Below are 22,705 nucleotides of genomic sequence, written 5' to 3' on the forward strand. Positions count from 1 at the left end.
ATAGCACAATGGCATTGTTTTCCTTAACAAGAAACATCATACTTGACTGCATCTGATGTGTACTTGATTCAGTCATGGTAGTGACTGAATACTAATAACACCGTGGAATAAATTATATTGTACTTTGTAAATAACTACTGAATTTAATTTTATACATTATACTTTTTAATAATTAAGTGAAATACATAGGTTTAATGTGAACTCTAGAATGTGCAGTGCTAAATAATTAATGAAAAGATGTATTTCAAGCCACTGGGAACAAACTACTTAGCAATAAATAACAAATCATAATAAAGATAACAAACACAGTGATAAATTGAAGTACTGAAATGCTGTATTTTGTCCGTAACTGACTACTTTTCTCATACATGTCAAAAACAGAGCTTTTCAAAGCTAGCAAAGTAATGCGAAGGTAGCTATAAAATAAAGCTAGCTACAACAGCTATTTAGCTTTGTTAGCTACATTTATGTGGTTCCCTTTCACAATGTCATTTTCGACTGGGAATTCATTTTACAATTAGGAAAATCCAGTTTTAGTGCTGAAAATTTCACAACTGGAAAATCCTTCAGTATATACTTCAGATTAGCTAAGATTACTTCCTTCTTAATTATCAAGGCACCACAAAATTTTATGAAGAAATTTTAACGTATATTTATTCTCATGTGTTATAAACAGTGGATTTGATATGTTCCTGAATAATAGCAAATTTCTAATTGAACCAAACAAAGTTCCTGAAGAGAAAGCACAGATCAAGGTAGTAAGTATCATTATTCTGAGGCAACCAAGCAGTAAGGCAGAGAACTTTTAATAGCTTCATGCAGAATGCAACCCTAAAGAAACAAAATAGAAACTGAAGTATTTAAAACAGGAGGACAAGTGCTGAGAAGCAGCATGAAATGCCAGACAAGAGTTAAAACCGCATGGCTCACAAGGAGACAATATACAAAGACTGAATATGTCAGAACAGAAATACCTTTCACCATTCAGAAGACATTACTGAAGTTCACACACAAAATCACAACACAAGGTTTGTATGCTCATGGCATGCACATTACTTAAGAACTGCTGCTCATTAAGATCTTCATAAATGCTCTTTTTTTCTCCCTAGCATTTTGATGGTGTGGTTTCTTCTGCTTCTTAGTATATCACAGAATCATAAACCATAGACTTATAGAATAGTTTGGGTTGGCAGGGACCTTCAAAGGCCATCTAGTCCAACCATCCTTCAATGAGCAGGGACATATTCAACTAGATCTGGTTACTTAGAACCACATCCAGCCTAGCCTTGAATGTCTCCAGGGAGGGTGCATCCACCACCTCTCTGAGCAACCTGTTCCAGTATTTTACCACCCTCATTGCAGAGAATTTTTAACTCACATCCAGCCTGAAGTATATAATAACATTTGCTATATAAGTGTTTCAAGCTCTTCATAGGATTTAACCGAATCTTTTGTTTTCAGTGGTAAACTTTTCTAGGTCAATCCCTATAACTTAAAACTACTGGACTTTTATTTGCAGTATTTTATGAAAAACACTGTTAGCATTGCAAAATGCTGTATCCTTCTTGTGTGCTCTCAGAAACCACAAACTTCACAAAACATTCCTTGAATCTTTAGACATTATTCAGGAAAAAACATCCCATTTCCAAGTCTTAATGGAAAAAGAAAAAGAAACAAAATAAAAAATAATGTTTACTGCCATGCACTCGATTGCAGTGGAATCCAGGCTTCTAGATGATTCTTATATATGCTTTCAGAAGGAGGAAAAAAAAAAAAGAAAAAGAAAAAAAGAAAAAAAGGCAACAAAAAAAGAAAGCCAGATGTCCAACTCACATGTTTATTGTCTTGTAACCATTTAATGAGCACAGGAAATACTAGTTAATTTTTTCCTTGAGGTGAATAAAATCTGGGGTGGGGGAAGGAGGTAAAGGACAAACCTAATTAAAGCACCATTCATAGGTCTGATTACATCTTCCTTCAGCAGAGAAGAAACATACATAATTTTATTACATGTCTATATTATGGCTTCTTCTTTGCCATTATTTGAAGCATTAATAAAACAGTTCAGCTACACTGGGCCAGCTGAAGACTTCTTCCCTAAAGCTATTCATCTGGCACTAACTGGAATTCCATAACAAAAGTCTACACTTCCCAAAATACTTTTTTTTTCCTGGATGAAAAACAGGAAGAAAACTGAGCAAAGCAGAGATTTTTTTTACTTTACAGAGTATGCCAAAGTGGCAGTTTCCTTTTACTTTATGCTTCAAACTGGTACAAAGTAACTTTGAGCATTTTGCAGATGCTATCATGAATAACAGAAGGCAGAGTTTAAATAGTGGTAAAACTCACTTCCATCTCCAATTTCATAGTAATATGCATAAGCAGGGATTTGAAGGGACATATGTAATTGTATATAGTGCATATAAACACATTAAAGCCCTAACATTTACATGAACAAGTTACTTGATGAAATAAAAAAAGGGACCTAGAAGTTATCATAATGAGCCAAGGTAGGTCATCATTATATAGCACCAACAAATGAATTAAAGGGAAGAAAAATCATGTTCAAAAACTCCATATAGATTACCTTGCCCTGGAGATGAAGATTACTACGGATGATATCTCGTACTTCATCTTCAGTATCTTTCTGTCAAGAAATTAAAAATCATATAAATTAGGAACAGAAGGTAATTAGAAGAAGGAATAGAAGATATTATTCATACCAATGTCAACCTTGGCCTTGGTTCAGATGATGAATAAAACTGACTGTGGAAGACTGAGAAGAATCTCAGTGGCAATGCCTTTTTGTATCAGGCCACAGCTAGATATATCCAAGCTCACGGGAAGAAGTTTTGGATGGTACAATTCATATTTGTTCACAGTAACACACAAAATGCAAGTCTGAATTGAAATTACTAGTATGTACATATATATATATTTCAAACAGAGTTTGACCAAATGAAACCAGTATCATGAACACAGCCTCCTCTGATTTGCTTTTTGTTCCTTCTGGAGACCTTCTATCTATAAATATTCAGTTCAGCTGTCCAAAGGTCATATAACCCTCTTAGGGTGTAAAAAGCAGCACAGTTTAAGGAGTATATTCCAAACTGCAATCAGAGTATTTCACTGTGATTTTACTCCTACAAGAACCACTTTTAAGACAGTCTATCCTTACAAAAATTCTTGTGTTTACATGGGTGTGATCAAAAGGAAGTAGCTATGATATTAGACAAAGAAGTTAGGAAACATCCAGTTCTTATAAGCATTTCCAAACTCAAGCTTTATAAAACAGAACAAATACAATTTAGCATTAAAAAAATAAGAAAGAGAAATTACTTTTTAAATTTAAGTATAATATCTCAATTTATATAGAAATTCATCTAGGAAATAAGTCTGGCCACACTGAAATGTTTTATGTACTGAAAATGAGATATGTGGATTACAGTCTACCATAGTCACCCAATGTGCCTTTATACAACAGAATTATAATCTTGATTATTTGTGTCCTGCTGTAAGAATGAGGATGGGGGAAAATACTCAAATAATTGAATTATTAAATTATTATTAATTAATAGTAAAATATTTCTACTTTTTTTTTGCAGAAACTGCACCTACCATACTGAAGCGATTTTTAGCCAGTGCAATCAGCTCTTGGTCTCCAGGAGCACAAATGTTTAGGCCAATGGGAAGTAATCTCTTCAGTGCTGCTACAATGAGAGAGGTCTGCATAGAGTACCGGTCACCTTTTCGCTTCATCTTTTTCCTCTCCTGGTCAGAAACTGCTGCCTGCAGCATAAAGCAAAGATATAAAAGAATCCAGTATGTAATAAAAGAAGTGGCCTAGCAACTTTGTACTTGGGTCTGGTTTGACAATTTCCTCACTACCTATATAGCTGCAACCTTATCCAATGGAACATCCACTATATAATTGCCAATATTTTGCACCAATATCTTGAAAGTCCACTGTATTTCTCAAATTACTGTTTTGATTCTCAACCCAGTGTTTTCAACAGATACTGTTAGCAAAAAACAAACAAACAAAAAGTCCTTCTCCATACTTCTTCTGTCTCCTTCCTCTCTGCAAAGAGAAAAAAAGAAAAATCTTTACACTACCTTAGACATCTTAGATTTGGTGTCACTGATAAGGAATGACATGTTGTTGATTTCATTTTGTACCACAAAGTTCTGCTCTTCCCTTTTGAAATTCTAGAAATACAGACAAGATATCAGTTAGAAGCACTTATATGAGGAATCTATCTAAAGAAACCTTGAACAAAAATACAAATTAACTGGAAATTTCTAAAATCTACACAGAACAGAAAAGAATGAACAATAATGGCCAATATTTTTTATATGACATAGCCAAGGCAGTTGTGCATTTTGGGTTGGGTTTGTTTTTTTTTTATGTCCGTTAGAAAAAAATGTTTTTCTGGCTTTGAAACAGCTATGATAAAAATCTATGATAAAAATCCTCCTGCAATTCAATATAAAAATATTGTCTGGGTTTTCCATAGTAGTAAATAATCCATTTCCTACTCTCCCCCCGCCTCCTTTTTAAATCCAATTATATTAAGATACATAGGGAACATTAAAAAAAATCCCTGAACATATGAATACACAAGTAATCTGATGATCTACCTAGACTGCCTGTGTAGAGTGATGTTTATAATAATCTTACATTCAAATTCAGGCACAAGTACACAAATACAAAGTTGAGAGAATGATAGTTACAGGAGAACGGAAATTTAGTATAAACAGTCTATACAGAAATCTAATACCTGAAAGTATCTAAACTCTTCTGTTGTGTTTATTTATTTTTGATTCAGTATTCACATGAATCGTGTTTTATTTTTATTTAAGCACTATCGGTGATGATGCCTGATTAAATCTTAAGGCAGATCCCTGGGTTATTGCATGTGAACCAGAGGACTGAGACTTGAGAACTAAAGGTAAATTCTGTATAAGTGGAATTAGGAAGAAATCCCTCACTGGTAAAATTTCTGAAATATGAAATAGTATCATCTAGGAAAAAAATATGCTTAGAATTCCTCATAAGATATCTTTGTTACTTTCTTGCTCTTAAAACACTTACTGACTTTCCTACATTAAATACAGCTACAGATCTAGGTTTAATAATTGAATTATATGCCTTTAACTTTTGTTAAAGAAATACATATCTACACTGCAATAAAATCTAAGTGACCATAAGGAGAGCTGCATATTTCCTTCAGAAAACCCTTGTTGCATTAGTCATGCTGAGGACCCTCTTCCACGTAATTTTTATTATAAGTTTTCACAGAAGCTCAAGCAGAAAGAATGTACAATTCACGAAAATGGACTGGTTATAAAAGGGCTTTGGGAGTGAAAATAATAGAAAAATGGGGGTAAAGACACAGACCTCAAGGAACTTAACACATATATATAAAACAAACAAAAAAAACAAACAAACAAAAAAAACCAAACAAACAAACAAAAAAAAAGACAACAAAACCGAACCCAAACCACTGCAAAACTCCACAACAAACAAATTGGAATTTATATGAAATATATCTATGATCACTGTTACTATGCTACAAAACATTCATCAACTTCCCTAGCTATTCAGGCATTTCAAGAGTGTCAGAAAACTGAAAGTCATTAATACCTTCCCATCTGCAGTTTCACTTCTGTCGTTAAATGTGTCTTCTCAACACAACCAATAAATAATTGATCTGCCTATTAAGAAACCTAATTTAAACAAGTAGTTACTAAGGAATTACTTACATGAGACTTTGACCAGTAAATGAAGACCTCAGCCACCATGCGGAACAATTCTTCCGCTTCAGGGTTGGGCTCTTTCAGCCATTTTGCCCTAAAATTTGGTAAAAGTGTGAAAATGCAGATGATCTTCATTGGCTTTATGCTTTCAAACCAGTTTTCAACATTTTACAAGTATAAAAGCCAACAATGGCAAGCATGCATGCTTTTAATCGTTTCTGGTATCAGTGGCTTCTTGCTGTCCTATTTCAAAACCTTTAAAATCCTTCCACATTAATCCTAGGTCTAACACAATAGATTTGGATTGCACCTTTTTTTTTTCAGTGCTAGGCAGATGAAGGGATAAGAGATGGCATCAATAAACAGGAAGGTTTTACAAGATTCATTGACCCTTTCCTCTCCACATACCTGTTATAGTCCACAAATCTAATCAACAAAGGGTAGAAGGCATAGAGGTCCCGTGCCAAAGTGGTGAACTCATCTAGGATGAGCAGTTCAGCCTCCGACATGTCACCTCTGCCTTCTGCTCTTAGATGTTCTTCATCCGATACAACCACTGCTGCTTTTTTCTTTAGCTTATCCATCAGTGGCAGGAAGTGTGTCTTTAAGAGCTGTGGCTTCGCTTTGCTTATGATGGGCTGGGAAAACACTATTTAAGGTAATGAGCATTATAACATATACCTGGCCACAAAATATAAATAGAAACTTTTCTCTTTTCCTTGGATCTTATTTCTAGGCTTCAGAGTAAAATCCTGCCCCCATTGAAATCAGCAGAAGTTTTGCCAAGAATTAAATGTGGCCAGGATTTCACATAGTGAAAACTATCAATTCACTTTGTCACTACGAGGGCAGAAATTACAGCTTCACAGACTAAGCTTCCAAGATCATAAATACCTCTTTATTGCATGCTGTCAACATATTGGTATTTGGCTGCAAGATTTTAGTGAGTAATGTAGAAATTGTTTATGGTGTGTAACAGTGGACACCTATATAGCTACATAATGCACACCCAAGCTTTCTCAGCCACTTGCTCCTCTTTTGAATCTTGCTTTTTAGCTTGAGCAAGTAAGTGGAAAGCATGTTCTAGTTACTCGCAAACCTACTGAAGCAGCCTGCTTGCATTTTTTATGCACATTAGGACAGTGGAAGGATTGTGCGTAGACAGAAATTAGACCATTTCAGCCACCCAGCAACCAGCCATTTGAGACTTGATAGCACAAGCTGTTTGCATATCTATTCAGAAAAATGAATATGTAAATTAACAATTCATCTGGGCCCATTAGTTCAAACCAACTTGTAATGTATCGATTAGATGACAAAGAATTTTAGGCAGCTATCCTAAAAGCAAATTACATTACTAATCCTCAAAAGACTAGGAACGCGGACTGCTACCATGAATGGAATTACTACAGCAATAAGTATTGGAAAACCATAAGAAAGCCTAATTGAAAAACTAAATTCACAAAATTGAAATGACTTTTCCTTACTGACTGTAACACTGAGAAAGAAATCGTTTCAGAATAAATTTTAAGGTGTCACAATGAAGTTAACATAAGGATTCATACGTTACATATATTTCCACATTTCATTGTGATACAGATCTTAGATATACAGCTTCAAATCAGTATTTTAAGGATCCAGCACTCATACAGAATAGTAAGAAGCTGCGTAATGATTGCAAATGGAAACCTGCTGCATAATGAAAATGGCCTAAATTACTATAGTTCTTCAATATACTGCAAAAAGTGCATGTACATATTCTGGAGAAAACGAAATATTCTAAAGGTACTTCTTATATTACCTATTAAGAGATTAAAATGTGCTGCTTACACAGCTCATTCTTCATACTTCTGGTTAATCAATATCTGTATTGCTTAAAAATGTAAAACTAGAGGTGCTGTTCTGCTCAATTTTAACAAGGAAGATTCAGAGTAATTCAGAACGTGCGTGTGTATATATATTCTGAATATACACACATTTGTTTGTTTTTACATCTTACCTGCTAATCTCTTCATCCAGGCTCCTTCATCAATACCAAGGTTGTTATAGATGATTTTCAATATGTTACCCAACAAAGTGTTCATGTGCTCTGACGTTAAAGCTGTGCAACACATTTCAGCCTTGTCTGGATTGTTTTCTGGCCCATGCTCCCACCAGTGTGACATGTAACTACATAGCATAGGCAGTATTACTTCCATGATATGTGGCATTTGTGTGTAACGAATACCAGACTCTGCCAGTTCCACAATTTCTTCCATTAGCTTCACCAAGGAAGGAATATTTGGGCAAACCTCTTCTACACTAGTAGGCAAATTGAGAACTATTAGGGAAAAAAAAAATATCAAAAAATCAATAAACTAAATCATACAGGGAAAATAACTATTTTTAATTGTTATTCCATAAAAATTATGGGGTTTATTTACATTTATTCCCTTCCAATATAAGGAAAAAAAAAAAAAAAAACACAAAAAAAAACAACTAAAACAAACAAAAAAATCAAACTCAACATTAAAACCCAGGTACTCTCATAGCATTGAATAATAAATCATTTTTATATAAGGTTCAATAATACAACTTTCTTTAATAAAAATAATTCCTATATGGAAGCTTTAAAAATGTAATTATTAGAGAATGAATTCTGACAAATCAAAATCAAGCTTAAATCTCATAATGTCTTCCAACATAAGTTTTGAAGTTGAGGAAACAAATTAATGCAATGAAACATCTCTCCACTACACGTCAGATGAGACATCAAATGCAAAGAGAAGAAAAAAATCATCGCCTGACATAACAAATGGAACAGATTCTGAGAAACTGACTTCTGGAGGTGAATTTGTGACTGTAAGTATTTACTTTTCACGTTTTTGAATGATCAGCGCCTTTCTCTGAAAAGAGAAATATGTTGCCTGTATTTTGGGGGTCAGTTTCTTTCATTTACGAATAAATATCTGTAACCACAACTGTGAGCTCTTCAGTATCTAACATCCGGACGTACACGTACAATCACACACACAAGTATCTATATATTGAACATTTAGCCTGCAATATGTAAATCCACGTGTTTGTACCTACATAGCCTCAGGCTAGTGTTTTTCAAAACCAGTCCCTTCTACTCAGACCCAAATACATTTTATATAGCCATCACAGTCTCCTTAAAGCAGAGTTTGTAGAGTTTTGATGTAACTTCTCTACCATAGGAGCAAGTACTGTGCATGACCTTATTCAACAATTGTGTTTTACCATAAGAAACATCAAGAGTTTCATAATGGAACACAGCGGTATGCAAAATATACATAATGTTACTAGAATGTATCTGTACTGTCTTGTATTTCAAACAAAGATTTACATACTCCTCTGCAGTGCATTCACTTTCTAAGGGTATAGTATGTACTTAATACAGGCAAAGGTAACTTCCTTCAATTGCAAGTATGTACAATTTAGGACCCAATATTGCATACAGAAACTGAGGCACTAGAGTTACATAATTTTATCATCAAATATAAAACATCTCAGATACCAAAAATGTGCAAAGTCCATTCAATAAAGTGGTATTTTTTGCATGGTATCTCAAAATGAAAACATTGGTTATCTTTAGAAACATTAAAAAAAATGTTTTAACAGACTTAGCTGACTGATTTTGGAAAGAAATACAACCAAGAGATTACAAGAAAATTCTTGCACTATAAAATACATGCAAAAATATATGTATTAAGGCAAGTAGCATTTATAGTGAAATTGTGTTTTCATAGCCATCACGTGAGTTTCTGGAAATACCTGCTCTGTCTCTTGCATTCTTGGTATTGTAAATGGAGTAGATATTATGCTTGTTCAAATGAGTTTCCAAAAAAGCCACTGGAAAGGCACCTGAGAAAGCAGCCAAGCATTCTCCTAGTGCTGATCGTTGCCTGTGAATTAACAAACATTGTTAAGGATACACATCTTTGATGACTGAGTGCACCTCAGGATAGTTGTATACCAGCCTCATTTTTGTTCTAAGATGAGTTTGTCTTTAAAGAGATAAGTCACTACATTATTAGGATCATTAACACAAGAACAGGTTATAGAAACAAATACAGCAAACTAGTACTGCTAGTACATGAACAAAATGTTAAGATATAAAATGTCAAAGGTGGCCTGCTTAGCTGAGAGCAAATGAGGAACATGCAGGGAAAAGCCAAAGTCATCATAACTGCGTTTTTGTTCTATTGCTTTCCTCTCAGCTTTACTGTCTTTGTAATCTCTCCTGTTAAGAAAAAGCTACTGAACAGACTGAGAGACCAAATACAACTCTCATTTTGTTTGTCTGAAGTAATTTCAGACCCTGATCTAGCATGAAAGTCAAGTTTTTCAGAGAGTGGAGAACTGTTTCTAATGATCAATAACTCTGACAGATCTTGCACAAAAACATTGTTCCAATCTCTTGAAATATGACATTTATTTGATAACTAAAATTTCTTGAGTGTGTCAAAATTGTCAAAAAGCCTTCCTCTATGAAGAAGTAACTGATCATGGCACTCCACTTAGGGCCTTTCAGGGGACATTTAAAACTATTCTTTGATTTACAATTCAGTTGATCAGAGCAAGTCTTAGATATGGAAGAAATCCTTAGCTGCTGAAGCTGAGCCATACAGTTGAGAGAAATCCAGCAATTCTGTGAACTGCTAAGTAAAGGAAAAAGGGCTCCAAACTGATCAAATGATGCAACAAGATTCATCTTCAGGTTTTTTGGGGTTTGGCTTGTTGTTTTTTTTTTAGGAACTCATATTTTTTCTAGATCAACGGTGAATGGCTCAATGTCCAATTTGAGACAGGGTAGCAAGTAGTGCCCCTCAGGGGTTGGTGCTGGGACTGATCCCATTCAACGTCTTTGTCAGCAACATGGACAGTGGGATTGAGTGTGCCCTCAGCAAGTTTGCTGACGACACCAAGCTGTGTGGTTCAGTTGATACGCTGGAAGGAAGGAATGCCGCCCAGAAAAAGCCTGGACACGCCTGAGAGGTAGGCCAATGCCAACCTCATGAAGTTCAACAAAGCCAAGGCCCTACACTTGGATCAAGGCAATCCCAAGCACAGCTACAGGTTGGGCAGAGAAGAGATTCAGAGCAGCCCTGCAGAGAAGGGGTGTTGGTTGATGAGAAACTGAACATGAGCCAGCTTCAGTGTGCCCTCCCAGCCCACCAGAAAGCCAACAATGCAACAATATCAGTGTATACATGCAGCTGCATTCCACTTAATATCTGAGCACCTTTTGTCTCTAAGATATCTTTCCAACAACAATCTTTTCCAACCATCTTTTCCTACATTCTTCTCTGGACTGCATATTCATGAAGCTAAACATAAACACAAATTTTAAAAATAGAGGAACACTTTTCCTTCTTACCGCTCTACATAGATACTCTTGCTGGTTCCCAGAGCATATAAACTGGCCAGTATTCTGTAACAGGAGACCTGAACATCTTCCACTAAAGAGAAGAAAAAAAATCACAGATATGAAGATATTTTTCATTGCAATATATTTCTGTAGAACTAAAATAAGTGTCTTTTGACAATAACTGAACTAATACTATTAAATTACCAAAAGCAACCCACAAAAATCACTCTCTAAATACAAAGACTTCTGACCACTCAGCCCTACAGTCTTTACTCAAAACTTCCATTTACTCCAGTACCAAGTTACCAGCTGAGGTGGTAAATGTACTTCACTAGTGCAATCATTTTCTGAAATTAATGGCATACCAACTCTTTACAGATAACATCTAATTGAATAATCTGAGAATTTATTAATTTAATAAAAAATGTCAGTGAATCTTTTCTAGTTTGTCTGTAGCACTTAAAGTTTCATGGCAAATCAAGTAAAGTGCTCTAAGTGGAAAAAAAAAATATTAAGGAACAAATCAATTTACAAATGTAACACCACTGTATAAAATATATTACAAAAGATAAGCAATCCTGTTAAACAGCTATTTAATTCTTTTAATAACCATTTAGATATTTTAAAATTTAGACAGAGATACAAGTTAATAGCATGTACTTAATTTATACTTCAGACTGAGAAAGGATTAGAAAAATAATCCTTTAGTTCTTATGAATACTTCACCAAAGCATGTTTTGAAATTATCAAATGTTTCAGTCACAAAATTGGGAGAATAATCTTAACATCTATTTGAAAAAAATGCTTTTCCAGCATGTACTTCATGCACACTGACCCAGCCTTTGCACATGATCACATCATGGACTACTCTGTACATATAGTAATAGTATTAGGTAGAAGCACCAGCTCAAGATGCTTGCCATCAGACTAGTCAATCTTATTCTTAACAAGATGAAAAAAGTAGTTTGTAAGAAAAATTAGCCTTTCCAACTATGCTCTAGACAAAATAAATAGGCACAATTTAAATTAAATATTATTTCTCAGTTTATGAATCCCAAATTGGGTGTTTGACACCAGTGTGATGTGTGTAGAATAGCTGATTAGGAATACCAACTTGAGTGACAAAGTATCAGAGGCTAAGTATTAAGTTCCAAAACATGCAATACCAGAGGAAAAATGGTATAAGGCATGAACATCTTGATGTATGAAAAAGTGGTTTATGATGAACAAGTGATGCTGTGAACCCCAGAGATGACTTTCTCTGGATACTGTCACAGCCTCCTGAATTTTATAAAATTAATTTAATGAGAAAAGTAGATGTTTACACTTCATCAAATTCAAATTCATTGGTACAACTCCAAATTTTAAAAAAACAGTTCTCTTAATGCTATTTTAAATGACACTTTTCAAAATTCTAAAATGAGAAAAACTGTAATGAGATATCCTTTTCTTCAAGGTCCTTCTTTCAGTTAAGTTCATAACTGACTTAGCCACACAGAACAGAATTGCTTTCTTTACTGCAGTCTGGACAACAGAATTCATGTAGAGTTCCTAAAATATATGAAATTGAAGTTCTGTTTTGCAGACTGCAAAATTTTGTCTTGTAGAGAATGGATGTGGGAAAATAAAGGACATTAAATCTGCCATAATCAAAATCTCTACAGAAATCTCATATACAGTCTCATACACATTCCCTTCTCCACTGCCTGAATTCTTCAGGAGCTTCTTCCAGTCTTTGGATCTAAGCTGTACCCACCCAAATTCCCTGCTAACCAAAAGAAAATCAAGGTGCATGGATGATAGAATAACATCATTCTCATAGTATAACCTCATTTATAGACAGAGCAAAGACAAATTAACTTACGCAAAGTAACTTTTCACAGAAAAAAAAAATAAAAGGTCACACTAAATCTATGGTAAAGTTATATCCAAAATTGAGACTACTGTCTAAATACAGCCACATCTGTTCTAATATTTACACAGTCTATTAAATCTACAGAATATTCTAGGTTGATTACAGTAAACGTTTGATTAAATCAATTAAAATTATGTCAAAAGGACTTGTCTTCTCTAATAAAGCTGAGAGTCTAGTAGTGCTTACTACATGACACTATAGATGTTTTAGTGGCATGGCACTTCAGATTAATACATACAAATCAAATCTTCCCCAAACTGGTGCTGTCCAATATGCTCAAATAATGAAGATAGCACTGGAAGGAGAGCAACTGTGGTATAATTAATGATTTGTGTAACTCCCTTTGGCTGGATTCTGCTGTGTGTAAATTGGCCTTGCTTAAGATTTTCCATTGTTTTCTCCAGATCCTCAGCAGCATTGTCCAAAAACGCTCTCAATGCCATCTTAACAGATTCCAGACCAGTTTTCATCACAGTCCTGTATATGGAATGCAGAAAAATAAAAAAAGAATATGCTATTAGACAAGCATGGAATAAAGCCTAGTCTTGGTTTATATGAAATTGAAAATAAAGATCTGAAGAAAAAAATCTTTCATCTTCTGATATTGTAAAATCTTCTCATAGCAGAAAACCTACTGAAAAGCATTTCACAGATTTCCTGCAGAACATAAGGCAATTGCATCTGATTCCCCACTGAAAAAATAAAGTCCTTTTAAATGTATAAATTAACTGATTCAGTTGCCTTCAGAGGGGAAAAAAAGGAAAAAAGCCCTAACAAAAAAGAATTAATAAGTCTGCAATTTATAACTCTAGGAAGAAAAGAACTATTTCAAGCTAGAGCTCAGAAAGTCTTCCTAAACATGACAGTCATATTTCTGCCTTCAGATTAAGGACATCAGAAAGGAGTGATTAAAACCAACCAAATATGTTTAAAGTATATACATAAAATAAATAAGTGCATTGATTACATAACTATAACACCATAATCAGTTATGTAATGGTATAATCCAGGAAAATTATTACCTTGTTTAACTACCTCAGTTACAGAGATCCTTCATTTAAGGAAAGTATCTATGTAGGCATGTGTAAAATAAATACAGGCAAAATTCTTTTATAAATTCAATAACAGTCCAGGTTTGCTTTTTTGTTTGACAGAGCGAATACATACAGTAATAATGTCAATATTTTCAAACTTTCATGTAACCTCCATGACTCCCTAAGTCCCATTTTGGCATTACTTTTACATCTCTACCAAGAGCTGAATTGGTGACCTCCACCTGTATCTGTATTCCATGTATACAGCATGCACAATTTATGACAAAACCCCCAAATATTGCAACCTAAATGATTACAGTGTAACAGCTGAACCATACTAACGACATGATCATGAGTCTACCCCATGGCAAATGGAAAATAAAATCTGTTCAATTAACCCACTGCAAAGATGCTGAGAAAAAGAACTACCTATAAGTAATGCAGCCAATTTTTTGAGAGTAAATTCAAAGTGAATAAAAGTTTTCTTAAATTACCACGGAGGTCGTTTAAACTACTATGTTTTGTTTCACAACTGCAAAGATCTAAAGTTCAGCTATCAGCACAGGTAGTTGACTGTACAGTTAATCCAAAGCAACACACTACTCTCCAATGTTTTAATACTGTCACATCCATGAACCTCACAATGGCTCAAGCAGCTTAATTTAACTTAATAGTACCAATGAATTCAATGTAAAAGGTGGGGGGTTTTGTTCCAATTTCATATAAATTTCATATGCATTTAATGCCTGATTTTTTTTACAAGCAAAATAACAAAATATTTATACTGTTACTGTGGTTTTGGATGGTCACATGATTAAAGTCAGATGAGCTAATAGCCAGCAGTCCATGGACACCACTGATCTGAACTGAAGTTTATCTGGAAGTTAATATTGACATGTAAATGTAAGTTTCAATACTGCTCTACCAAATCATTGTAATTAACTAGTAATTAACCTACTTTGTAATGGGAATTATTTTCAGTAATATAACTTCTTGAGTTTTGAAATTCTGTAGCCTTACACAGGTAGCCCAAATCTGACTGAACATTAGTTTCTTGAGTAATTTTCATCATATTTTAGAGAATAGATTCTGTATTACCTTGCATCCAAGGTCTGGCCCAGTATGTGAAGACAGTTGACTATTGACGTTGCATCATTTCCTAAACAAGGGAGGAAAATTATCCGCTAATTAAGCTGAGCATACTGTATAGCATACCTACACTCTGCTGTTTTCCCTGTTTTAATGAAACAGTAAATGACATAGCAGAAGTGCAACTGAACTTCTGCATAATTTTAACATTCAAGTTAAGAAACATGCAGTTTGTTGTCTTAGCCTTGTTTACATATATGCAGTAACCAGAGGCAGTAAAGCATCTCTCATAAAATAGCTGAGGCAATCAAGATGGAAGCACTTAAATGTGGGGTTAATTAGAGCTGCAGTGTATTGTCTGGTTTTCATTTAAGTTCTGTTAGTTTTGCTTTAATTGATTCAAGTTTATCGAACATATATCTTCCTCCTCTCAAGCAACATAAAAGCTGTTAACTTTGGCAAGCTATTGCAGGAAGAGAACATTTATACAAAATGTCATCAAAAAGGTTAGTTCCCTGCTGTTACCACTGAGCTGCAGCCATTTATAGCAGAATAGGTGTGGCCCACATGAGTAACAGTCTCTGACATAATATATATCTCCCATAATATGTTTTTTTCACACTGTAAAAAGAGAACTGGCACACAACATGCTTTATATGCATACGTACATCCCAAGATGTTGCTATGTACAAACCCCCTCTAAGTTCACTTTTCAAATCAATGGATTTAGCTATGCAAATTTGATCCACTGTTTATTTAATACATGTACGAATACTTAATCTAAATCTCTGAAAAAAATGAAAATATCTTTTCTTACTTAAAAATATTTACATTTTCTCACAAAAAAAAAGGCAGCAGCAAATTGTTTAAAATGGATTTCTGAAAATACTGTAATCTGCACACAGTGTGCTATACTTTCCCACTGGTAGTTATTCCACTTGAAAATACAGGCAAATGTACAACTAAAATTAGTAACTATTTCAGTGAAATAGAGATTTTTAAAGATAAATTGCAAGGAAGGAGTGAAAGGTTTATTACAGCACTGAGAATGCTGTTCTGTGCTATCACATTAGGAGGTAATATTGTGGTGTTCAACCTCAGTAGATTAAACAAACTTGAACCACAGCTTCCATGGCTGCCCCTAGCCAGGCAGCCCGACCCTCTTCGCACCAGTGGTCATGCAGTGATACAGCAACCAGATGAGAAAGCTCAGGTGGCCTAAAAAAGTCCTACAAAAAACCCACCCCAAAAGATTAAGTTTTTTAACAGCGCCTGTTTTTTTCCTTACTGTTGTACTGCTCTAGTGAAATGAGCACCAGTGCTGATGAAGATATTGCAGGACTTTCTAATGATATGAGGGATAGAGGGAAATGCTCAAAGCAACCCAGACTTAGATTGTGGATTAGACTGTCATGAAATAGTATTTTAATATTTATTTGTCAGTCAGGTGTGTATACGCTGCATGCTACAGTGTAGTACAGAGGTGCTTACTCCCCTGAAAATTTTAACTGGCGATTTATTTACAATATGTAGACACATTTCAAGAGCAATATATATTTATCAGGAATCAGGTACTTTGTATGCTGCAACCAGATGGAAGGGTCACAAATTTATGTAGTTATTCTGAAAACCAGACAAGCTTTAGACATATCCTGGTAGCAGACACTGCAGTGTGGGAGGTTCCACAGACTGGGATGGACAGATTCAACGACCATGATAAATGCAGCCCCATTCAATCTAAATGGATTGACATTCTAGAGTTTAGCCATGTAACACTAAATTCAAACTTGCAAAATTATCATGAGGCTTCTTTTCTGGAATGTCTCCTTCAGGAAGGATTTGTTACGCAATCTTAGAAAATGCAATTTGCTATAAAAGACAGGTTTAGGTTCAGTGGAAATTCTGTGTCTTGCTCTTTTTCAGTGTCACGAATGCAGCTGCTTTCACTGTATTCCTAAAACAAAAACCCACAAAAGAGGCATTTTAAATATTTTACCTTAAAATGACACAGCTGAAAAAAAAAAAAAAAATCCTTTTAAACTGAAAATTTCAAGAATCAGTTTGCTTCCAACCTGAGGTCAACAGCAAATTTCAGAAGGCCATCTTTTTTTTAAAAACTGAGCTATGAAACCTAAAATAAAGGGGTTTCTAAGGAAACTGGTTTTATTACTATTGTCAATATTTCACAGTGTATATATATGCTTTCATTAAATTAAAAATACTATTTTTTTTCTTTAATCAAAAATATTACTAGTTTTCAGAAGCCTAAAAACTAGATACAGAACACTGATGTGGAAATGAACACGCAGTATATAAAGTTCTTTTGTATCATGAAAGGGGAGGTGGTGAGTACAACTCAATAGGATAAGAACTGAAACAACAGCTGTTCCTTATGGGAACCCTTCACAGAACTAAAAAAAAAATAGGGGCTGGACATATGCAAATACTAAACCACATAAGTTCAAGAGTTTTGAGGCTAAAAGTATCCCAGGAGCTAGTATAAATATAAGCTTAACAGTTGGATCACTGTTCAGCATGTATTATAAACACAGTTGATCACATGAACTGCACAACTGAGTTTCTTTAATAATCTGAGGCGCAGTCCTACATATTCTAGAGAGCTGTAATATTATATCAGGTGGGAAGAACTGCTGCTGTATTGTGAAAGTGCAATGCATATAGATTCCAAGATGCCTTACTGGAAAGACACTTATAAATTCAGGATGACTGAATTAAGAAAAAGCCTTCTAGCTCTTTTTTTAGGAACTCCCCTGATTAATTGCTCTAATTTCCTCAAACTGGGCGAGCAAACCCAGGCCTTTCTTACCTTACCCAGCTAATTTTTATTTCATGACTGTGCATTATTGATATAAAGATTAAAAAAAAAAAAATCTCACATACTTTTATAGAATCACAGACTGGTTTGGGTTGGAAGGGACCTTAAAGATCATCTAGTTCCAACCCCCCTGCCATAGGCAGGGACACCTTCCACTAGACCCAGTTGTTCAAAGACCTGTCCAACCTGGCCTTGAACACTGCCAGGGATGGGACATCCACAGCTTCTCTGGGCAACCCATTCCAGAAAAAAAAATGCCTTACTGAATATTTAAACAATATAAAATGTGAATCAAACTAGTCATACAAATTTGGGTTTTAAATTGAGAAAACAGAAATTCAAATGCTCAATTCACCAAAATAACTCACTAAAACCTTTCAAATTCAGCCCACTAATAGTAATTAAAGTAAATCGGTAGTCTTACTGATGCACACCTACAGATCTCAAACAGTAAATTATTTCACAGTGTACAGAAATAATAATTCCATGCTAAATTACAATTCCATAATCTCAGTGACCCTCTTAGATATCAAATGCTATTAACTGTGTAAATTCATTCTGTAAGACTTGCATAATTTCCCATTTTATCAAGACTTCTATATACAGCTTAAGCAACATGAATTTACTAATCACTTTCAAACATGCAGCTGTGTCTTCAGAACTGCCATTCAAATTCACAGTAATACAGAACACAGTAATACATAGCAAAACTATACAGCACGTTGCTCTCAGTTATAGCAAATCCCCTACTCTATCCATAAAGGTTATTATCAAGCAACTCTTGCTCATTCAAGATGCCCCCAAAACACAGGAATAACTTTCTAGGCCCCAGCTGTGCTCAGAGGCTGTCCTTATGAGCTGTCCCTTCTATACAGTCCTTGTCTCTGCTGGAGTAAGCGCAACTCTTTTGATCAGGTTTTCTAACATGATGTAATTCCCTGTCATGGTAAGGCAAACTGTAAGATAACTTTGACTTCCGTTAGTAGTTCCACGGTAAACAACCATGCTCCAGAGTCTTACATCATAACTCACGTAAAAATGACAGTAACTTCTGTGTTGGCATGAGGGGTTTGTATTCTGTTGGTTATAGCACACTAGGAAAGGAGGTAAAAACTGTAGTCATAGTGAATACTCATCTGATCCCATCTTATGTATCTCCTTCTACCACTTGGACCCAGCCACACAACAGGAAATGAACAAACTGAGATGTGGAATTGAAAAGATCTTTCCTTTAATACTGAAGAAAGTTACATTGACTTAGATTTTTAACTTTAGCTGTTACTCATTTTAGGGGAAAAAAAGTCATAAAAATAAATTCACACAATAATAAAAAAGATTTGCAAAATTTTAATAGTATACCTGAGCTAGTTCATTCTTTGAAGAAACAACCTGGGGTATAAACCAGAGCTTATGTGTACGTTTGTGACATACTCCACCCTTCAGAAAAAGCTGCAACAATGCCACACAGCTGCAGAAATAACTCCATTCCTCCTATGATCTTTTGGCTTTACAGGCAAATCCACTCAGCTCATCCCAAAATATATTTAAAAGCGATATCCCAAAATAACTTCCAATCTTTCTTCTTAGTTTAATGGTTTTCATAATGGTCTGTAAGATTTTTTAAACACCACACTGCTGCAGCAAGTGAGTTCCTTCCCTTCAAATTGAATGAAATATGCAGGAATTGATTTAGATGCATGTTATCTCAATCAAATTCTAATCTGCTAGATAATTACCCAATTAGGTACGTTCATGGATGCTGAAGTTTGCGATGCATTCCTCACAGAAGCTATATATGCATATGATGTACTATTTCAACTATCCTATCATCATGGCATAAGAAAAAATTGCAGAGTAAATGACTGTGCCACACACTGCATATAATATATGCGCTTGATAGAGACTTCAAATATACTTCAATTAAGTGATTTTCACATAGTATAAGACAAACACCGAGCTCCTGATAGATTCACATAATACGAGAAAGGTAGTACACATGCGTATGTGGAGTCAAGCACATCTGGGAATATTTAAGAATTCCACAGAACATAACTAAGCATTTCAGCCCACTACAAATTGTCCTTAATGACTTTCCAATACAAAAGTGCAGTTCTGATGCTCTGTTTTCCCCAAACAATTTAAAATAAAATAACAAATTAGTAATTATAATTAACTCGGCAAAATTCCTTGGTAGGATAATGAAATCCAGGTATTAGTTAAGACACACGGACAGCTAAATAAAAAAAACCCCAAACTGGTAACTACAAAGCTTTTTATTTCATCTAACAAATTCTGTGATCTATCAGCCTAAACAATTAGTGGTCTGTGAAGACCATGCATTTCAGCCATGCAGCATGCAACAAAGCAGCACATAACACAATGCAAAAATGGCAAAGAAAACCAAGTGATTGCCATGCTAGTATTTGTCAAGGGTCTCCTTACCAAACAGTGAAATCCTATGCCTGACAAGAACTCCAAGTTTGCAGAACAGGCTGAAGACAAAAGAAAAATAAAAGAGAAAAGAAGGGAAAAGGAAAAAAAATAAGGAGGGAGGAAGGGAGAAAGAAAAAATAACAGCTGATATATGAGCAGGAAAAGCAACATGATGTCACGCAGAAAGAATCAATTATCTGAGCAGAATGTGGGACAGTACTAAAGAAAGAATTTTTAAGTGCATATCCTTAACAGACATGGTTAAATAAGCACATATTATAATTAAAGAAACAAAAAAAATTTAAAAGCAAAGCTAATTAATATAAAAGCGTCCTATATAATAACCCACAAGGAAATAACCATTGAAGCTTGAAGAAGTAAAACATGGTCAGTGTGCTATTCAGGATACCACTGACAATTTGAAAACAAAAGATAAACAAATCAGATTAATTGAAGTGTCTGATGGCAAATGTTTAACTAGTCCAATTTGGATCTTGTCATCCCGAACACAGTGAGGATTTCTTTTCAAATACATTGCTTTTTAAACACACTTGACATGAGAAATAGCATCTTACATGGATAAAAAACCAACAAAAATGGATGTGATCAATGATTTCTTTCACGTGTTTGAATTACTTCCTGTGCTGATGAGCAGTGCCCCATTCAGGAGAATGACAAATGAAGTTTTACGTTAATTCATAGAAGCAGAAGCACACTGCCCTACCCAAATTGAACTGGCCTCCAAATTTAGGAGGGCTTAGCTCAGTCTTTATGATCCAGTTCATTCTGAGTATTGTCCCTAACAGCAACATCAATTTTGGTGTTATTTTTTATGCTGCAAACCCCCTCATCTGCTATAAATGACATGAACAATATCATGTCATTTTATTAAGCTATTTAATTACTAGGCACACAGGCTAGTTATCAACCTCTGATTTAAAAGCAGAAGACACCATAAGCATGTCTGCACAGATTATGGATGAGATCTGAACATGTTGTTCCATTGACAGGGTGCCAAACGGAAACATGTCCAAAATCAGAACAGCCAGGTGAATGTGGTGTTGAATCCAGCTAATTAGCCAGTGCACAATGATCCACTACAGCAACAGCAGCTTCTCTGTTTTAGAAATGAGTCTCATTGGTGCATGTTCAGGGATGTCTGTTCACTTTTTAGTCCACGAGGCAAACATAAACTATATATTCTTTTATGAGAAACCTGGCTCACCCAATCCAACAGGAAAAGCTGTATAGAAGCATGTTAGTGTCATATAAAACCTGTGTCCATTCTAACAAAGACAGTAAAAGAGCTCACAGTCTCTTACGTTCTAACGCACAGATGTTGCGCAACTGACCACAGCTTTCAGCAGATGCCATGTTTTCACAGTCAGACTGAACCTATTACCTCCAGTGTAATTAGTTCAGGTTAAACAAATAAATAAAATGTCCAAATGACCAGTACTTAGATTGTTGTCCAGAACTAATATTATAGAACTGTAGTAGTACAAGGACTTGTAAGATGGATGAATGAAAAATGCAAAAAGCCCAATCCTGAAGAGGCTGCTTACAAACAAGATGCTACCACATTTCAGGAAGAGGTCTGACCCCAGTTTCCCCGCAGAATAAATCTGGATTTAGCATGTTTGCTGACCACAAAATGGCTGCCACATTTAACACTGTCATTGCATCATCAATACCCACAATTATACTCTTCCATAGCTTAACAAATGCAAGCTTAATTGGAAAAAAAAAAGCAGCCAGGAACTGCCCTTAGCTTGAAGAAAATCCTATGTACAAGTTGGACTCAAATAAATCTAAAGGGAAAAATCAAATCCACAATTCAGCTTTGGCAAACTCCGCACAATACCGAGGGCAGGTAGGGGGACCAGGGCAGGAAAACGAAAAAAAAAAAAATAATTTTTGTGAGTCTATTAAAATGGACCAAAAGAGCCCTTCAGGAAGTGGACCATATAATTTAGTTTCTATAATCTTTGCCTGTTGATAATTAAGAAATAAATTGCTCAATAGCCCTGGTTATAGCTAGCATTCATCCAAGGTTTCCCTGCATGTGTTTGCTTCTCTTTGGCTGACACTTCCGGATGGCAGGTAATTCAAATAAGTATGGCAGCAGCTGTGATCCTTTTGCTCAGATACATGTTCAGGAATCTCATACAGCTAGACAGCATGTGTGCAGAAGTCCTGAATCTACACAGTAGGCATGTTGATATATCCATGTTTGACATATTCCAGAAGTATGGGGTTTACTGGTA

General features: G+C 35.1%; 1 protein-coding gene across 6 annotated transcripts in view; it reads right to left on the minus strand.

Annotated features, from left to right (window-relative positions):
* RYR2 (ryanodine receptor 2) overlaps positions 1-22,705 on the minus strand; it is a 382,151-nt gene that overhangs the window by 70,746 nt on the left and 288,700 nt on the right. For all 6 annotated transcript variants that reach the window (XM_062637382.1, XM_062637380.1, XM_062637379.1 and 3 more), the window contains 11 exons: positions 20,448-20,497; positions 15,179-15,239; positions 13,285-13,523; positions 11,141-11,222; positions 9,535-9,665; positions 7,760-8,080; positions 6,169-6,409; positions 5,767-5,854; positions 4,117-4,209; positions 3,619-3,789; positions 2,588-2,647 (listed from right to left, as the gene is read on the minus strand). In XM_062637382.1, coding sequence (XP_062493366.1) covers positions 2,588-2,647; positions 3,619-3,789; positions 4,117-4,209; positions 5,767-5,854; positions 6,169-6,409; positions 7,760-8,080; positions 9,535-9,665; positions 11,141-11,222; positions 13,285-13,523; positions 15,179-15,239; positions 20,448-20,497 — 1,537 coding nt within the window. The remainder of the gene's footprint in view (positions 1-2,587; positions 2,648-3,618; positions 3,790-4,116; positions 4,210-5,766; positions 5,855-6,168; positions 6,410-7,759; positions 8,081-9,534; positions 9,666-11,140; positions 11,223-13,284; positions 13,524-15,178; positions 15,240-20,447; positions 20,498-22,705) is intronic.

This window comes from Pezoporus occidentalis, unplaced genomic scaffold (genome assembly GCF_034315485.1).
Source record: "Pezoporus occidentalis ecotype Australia unplaced genomic scaffold, CSIRO_AGI_Poc_V1 ctg52, whole genome shotgun sequence".
Taxonomy (NCBI): domain Eukaryota; kingdom Metazoa; phylum Chordata; class Aves; order Psittaciformes; family Psittacidae; genus Pezoporus; species Pezoporus occidentalis.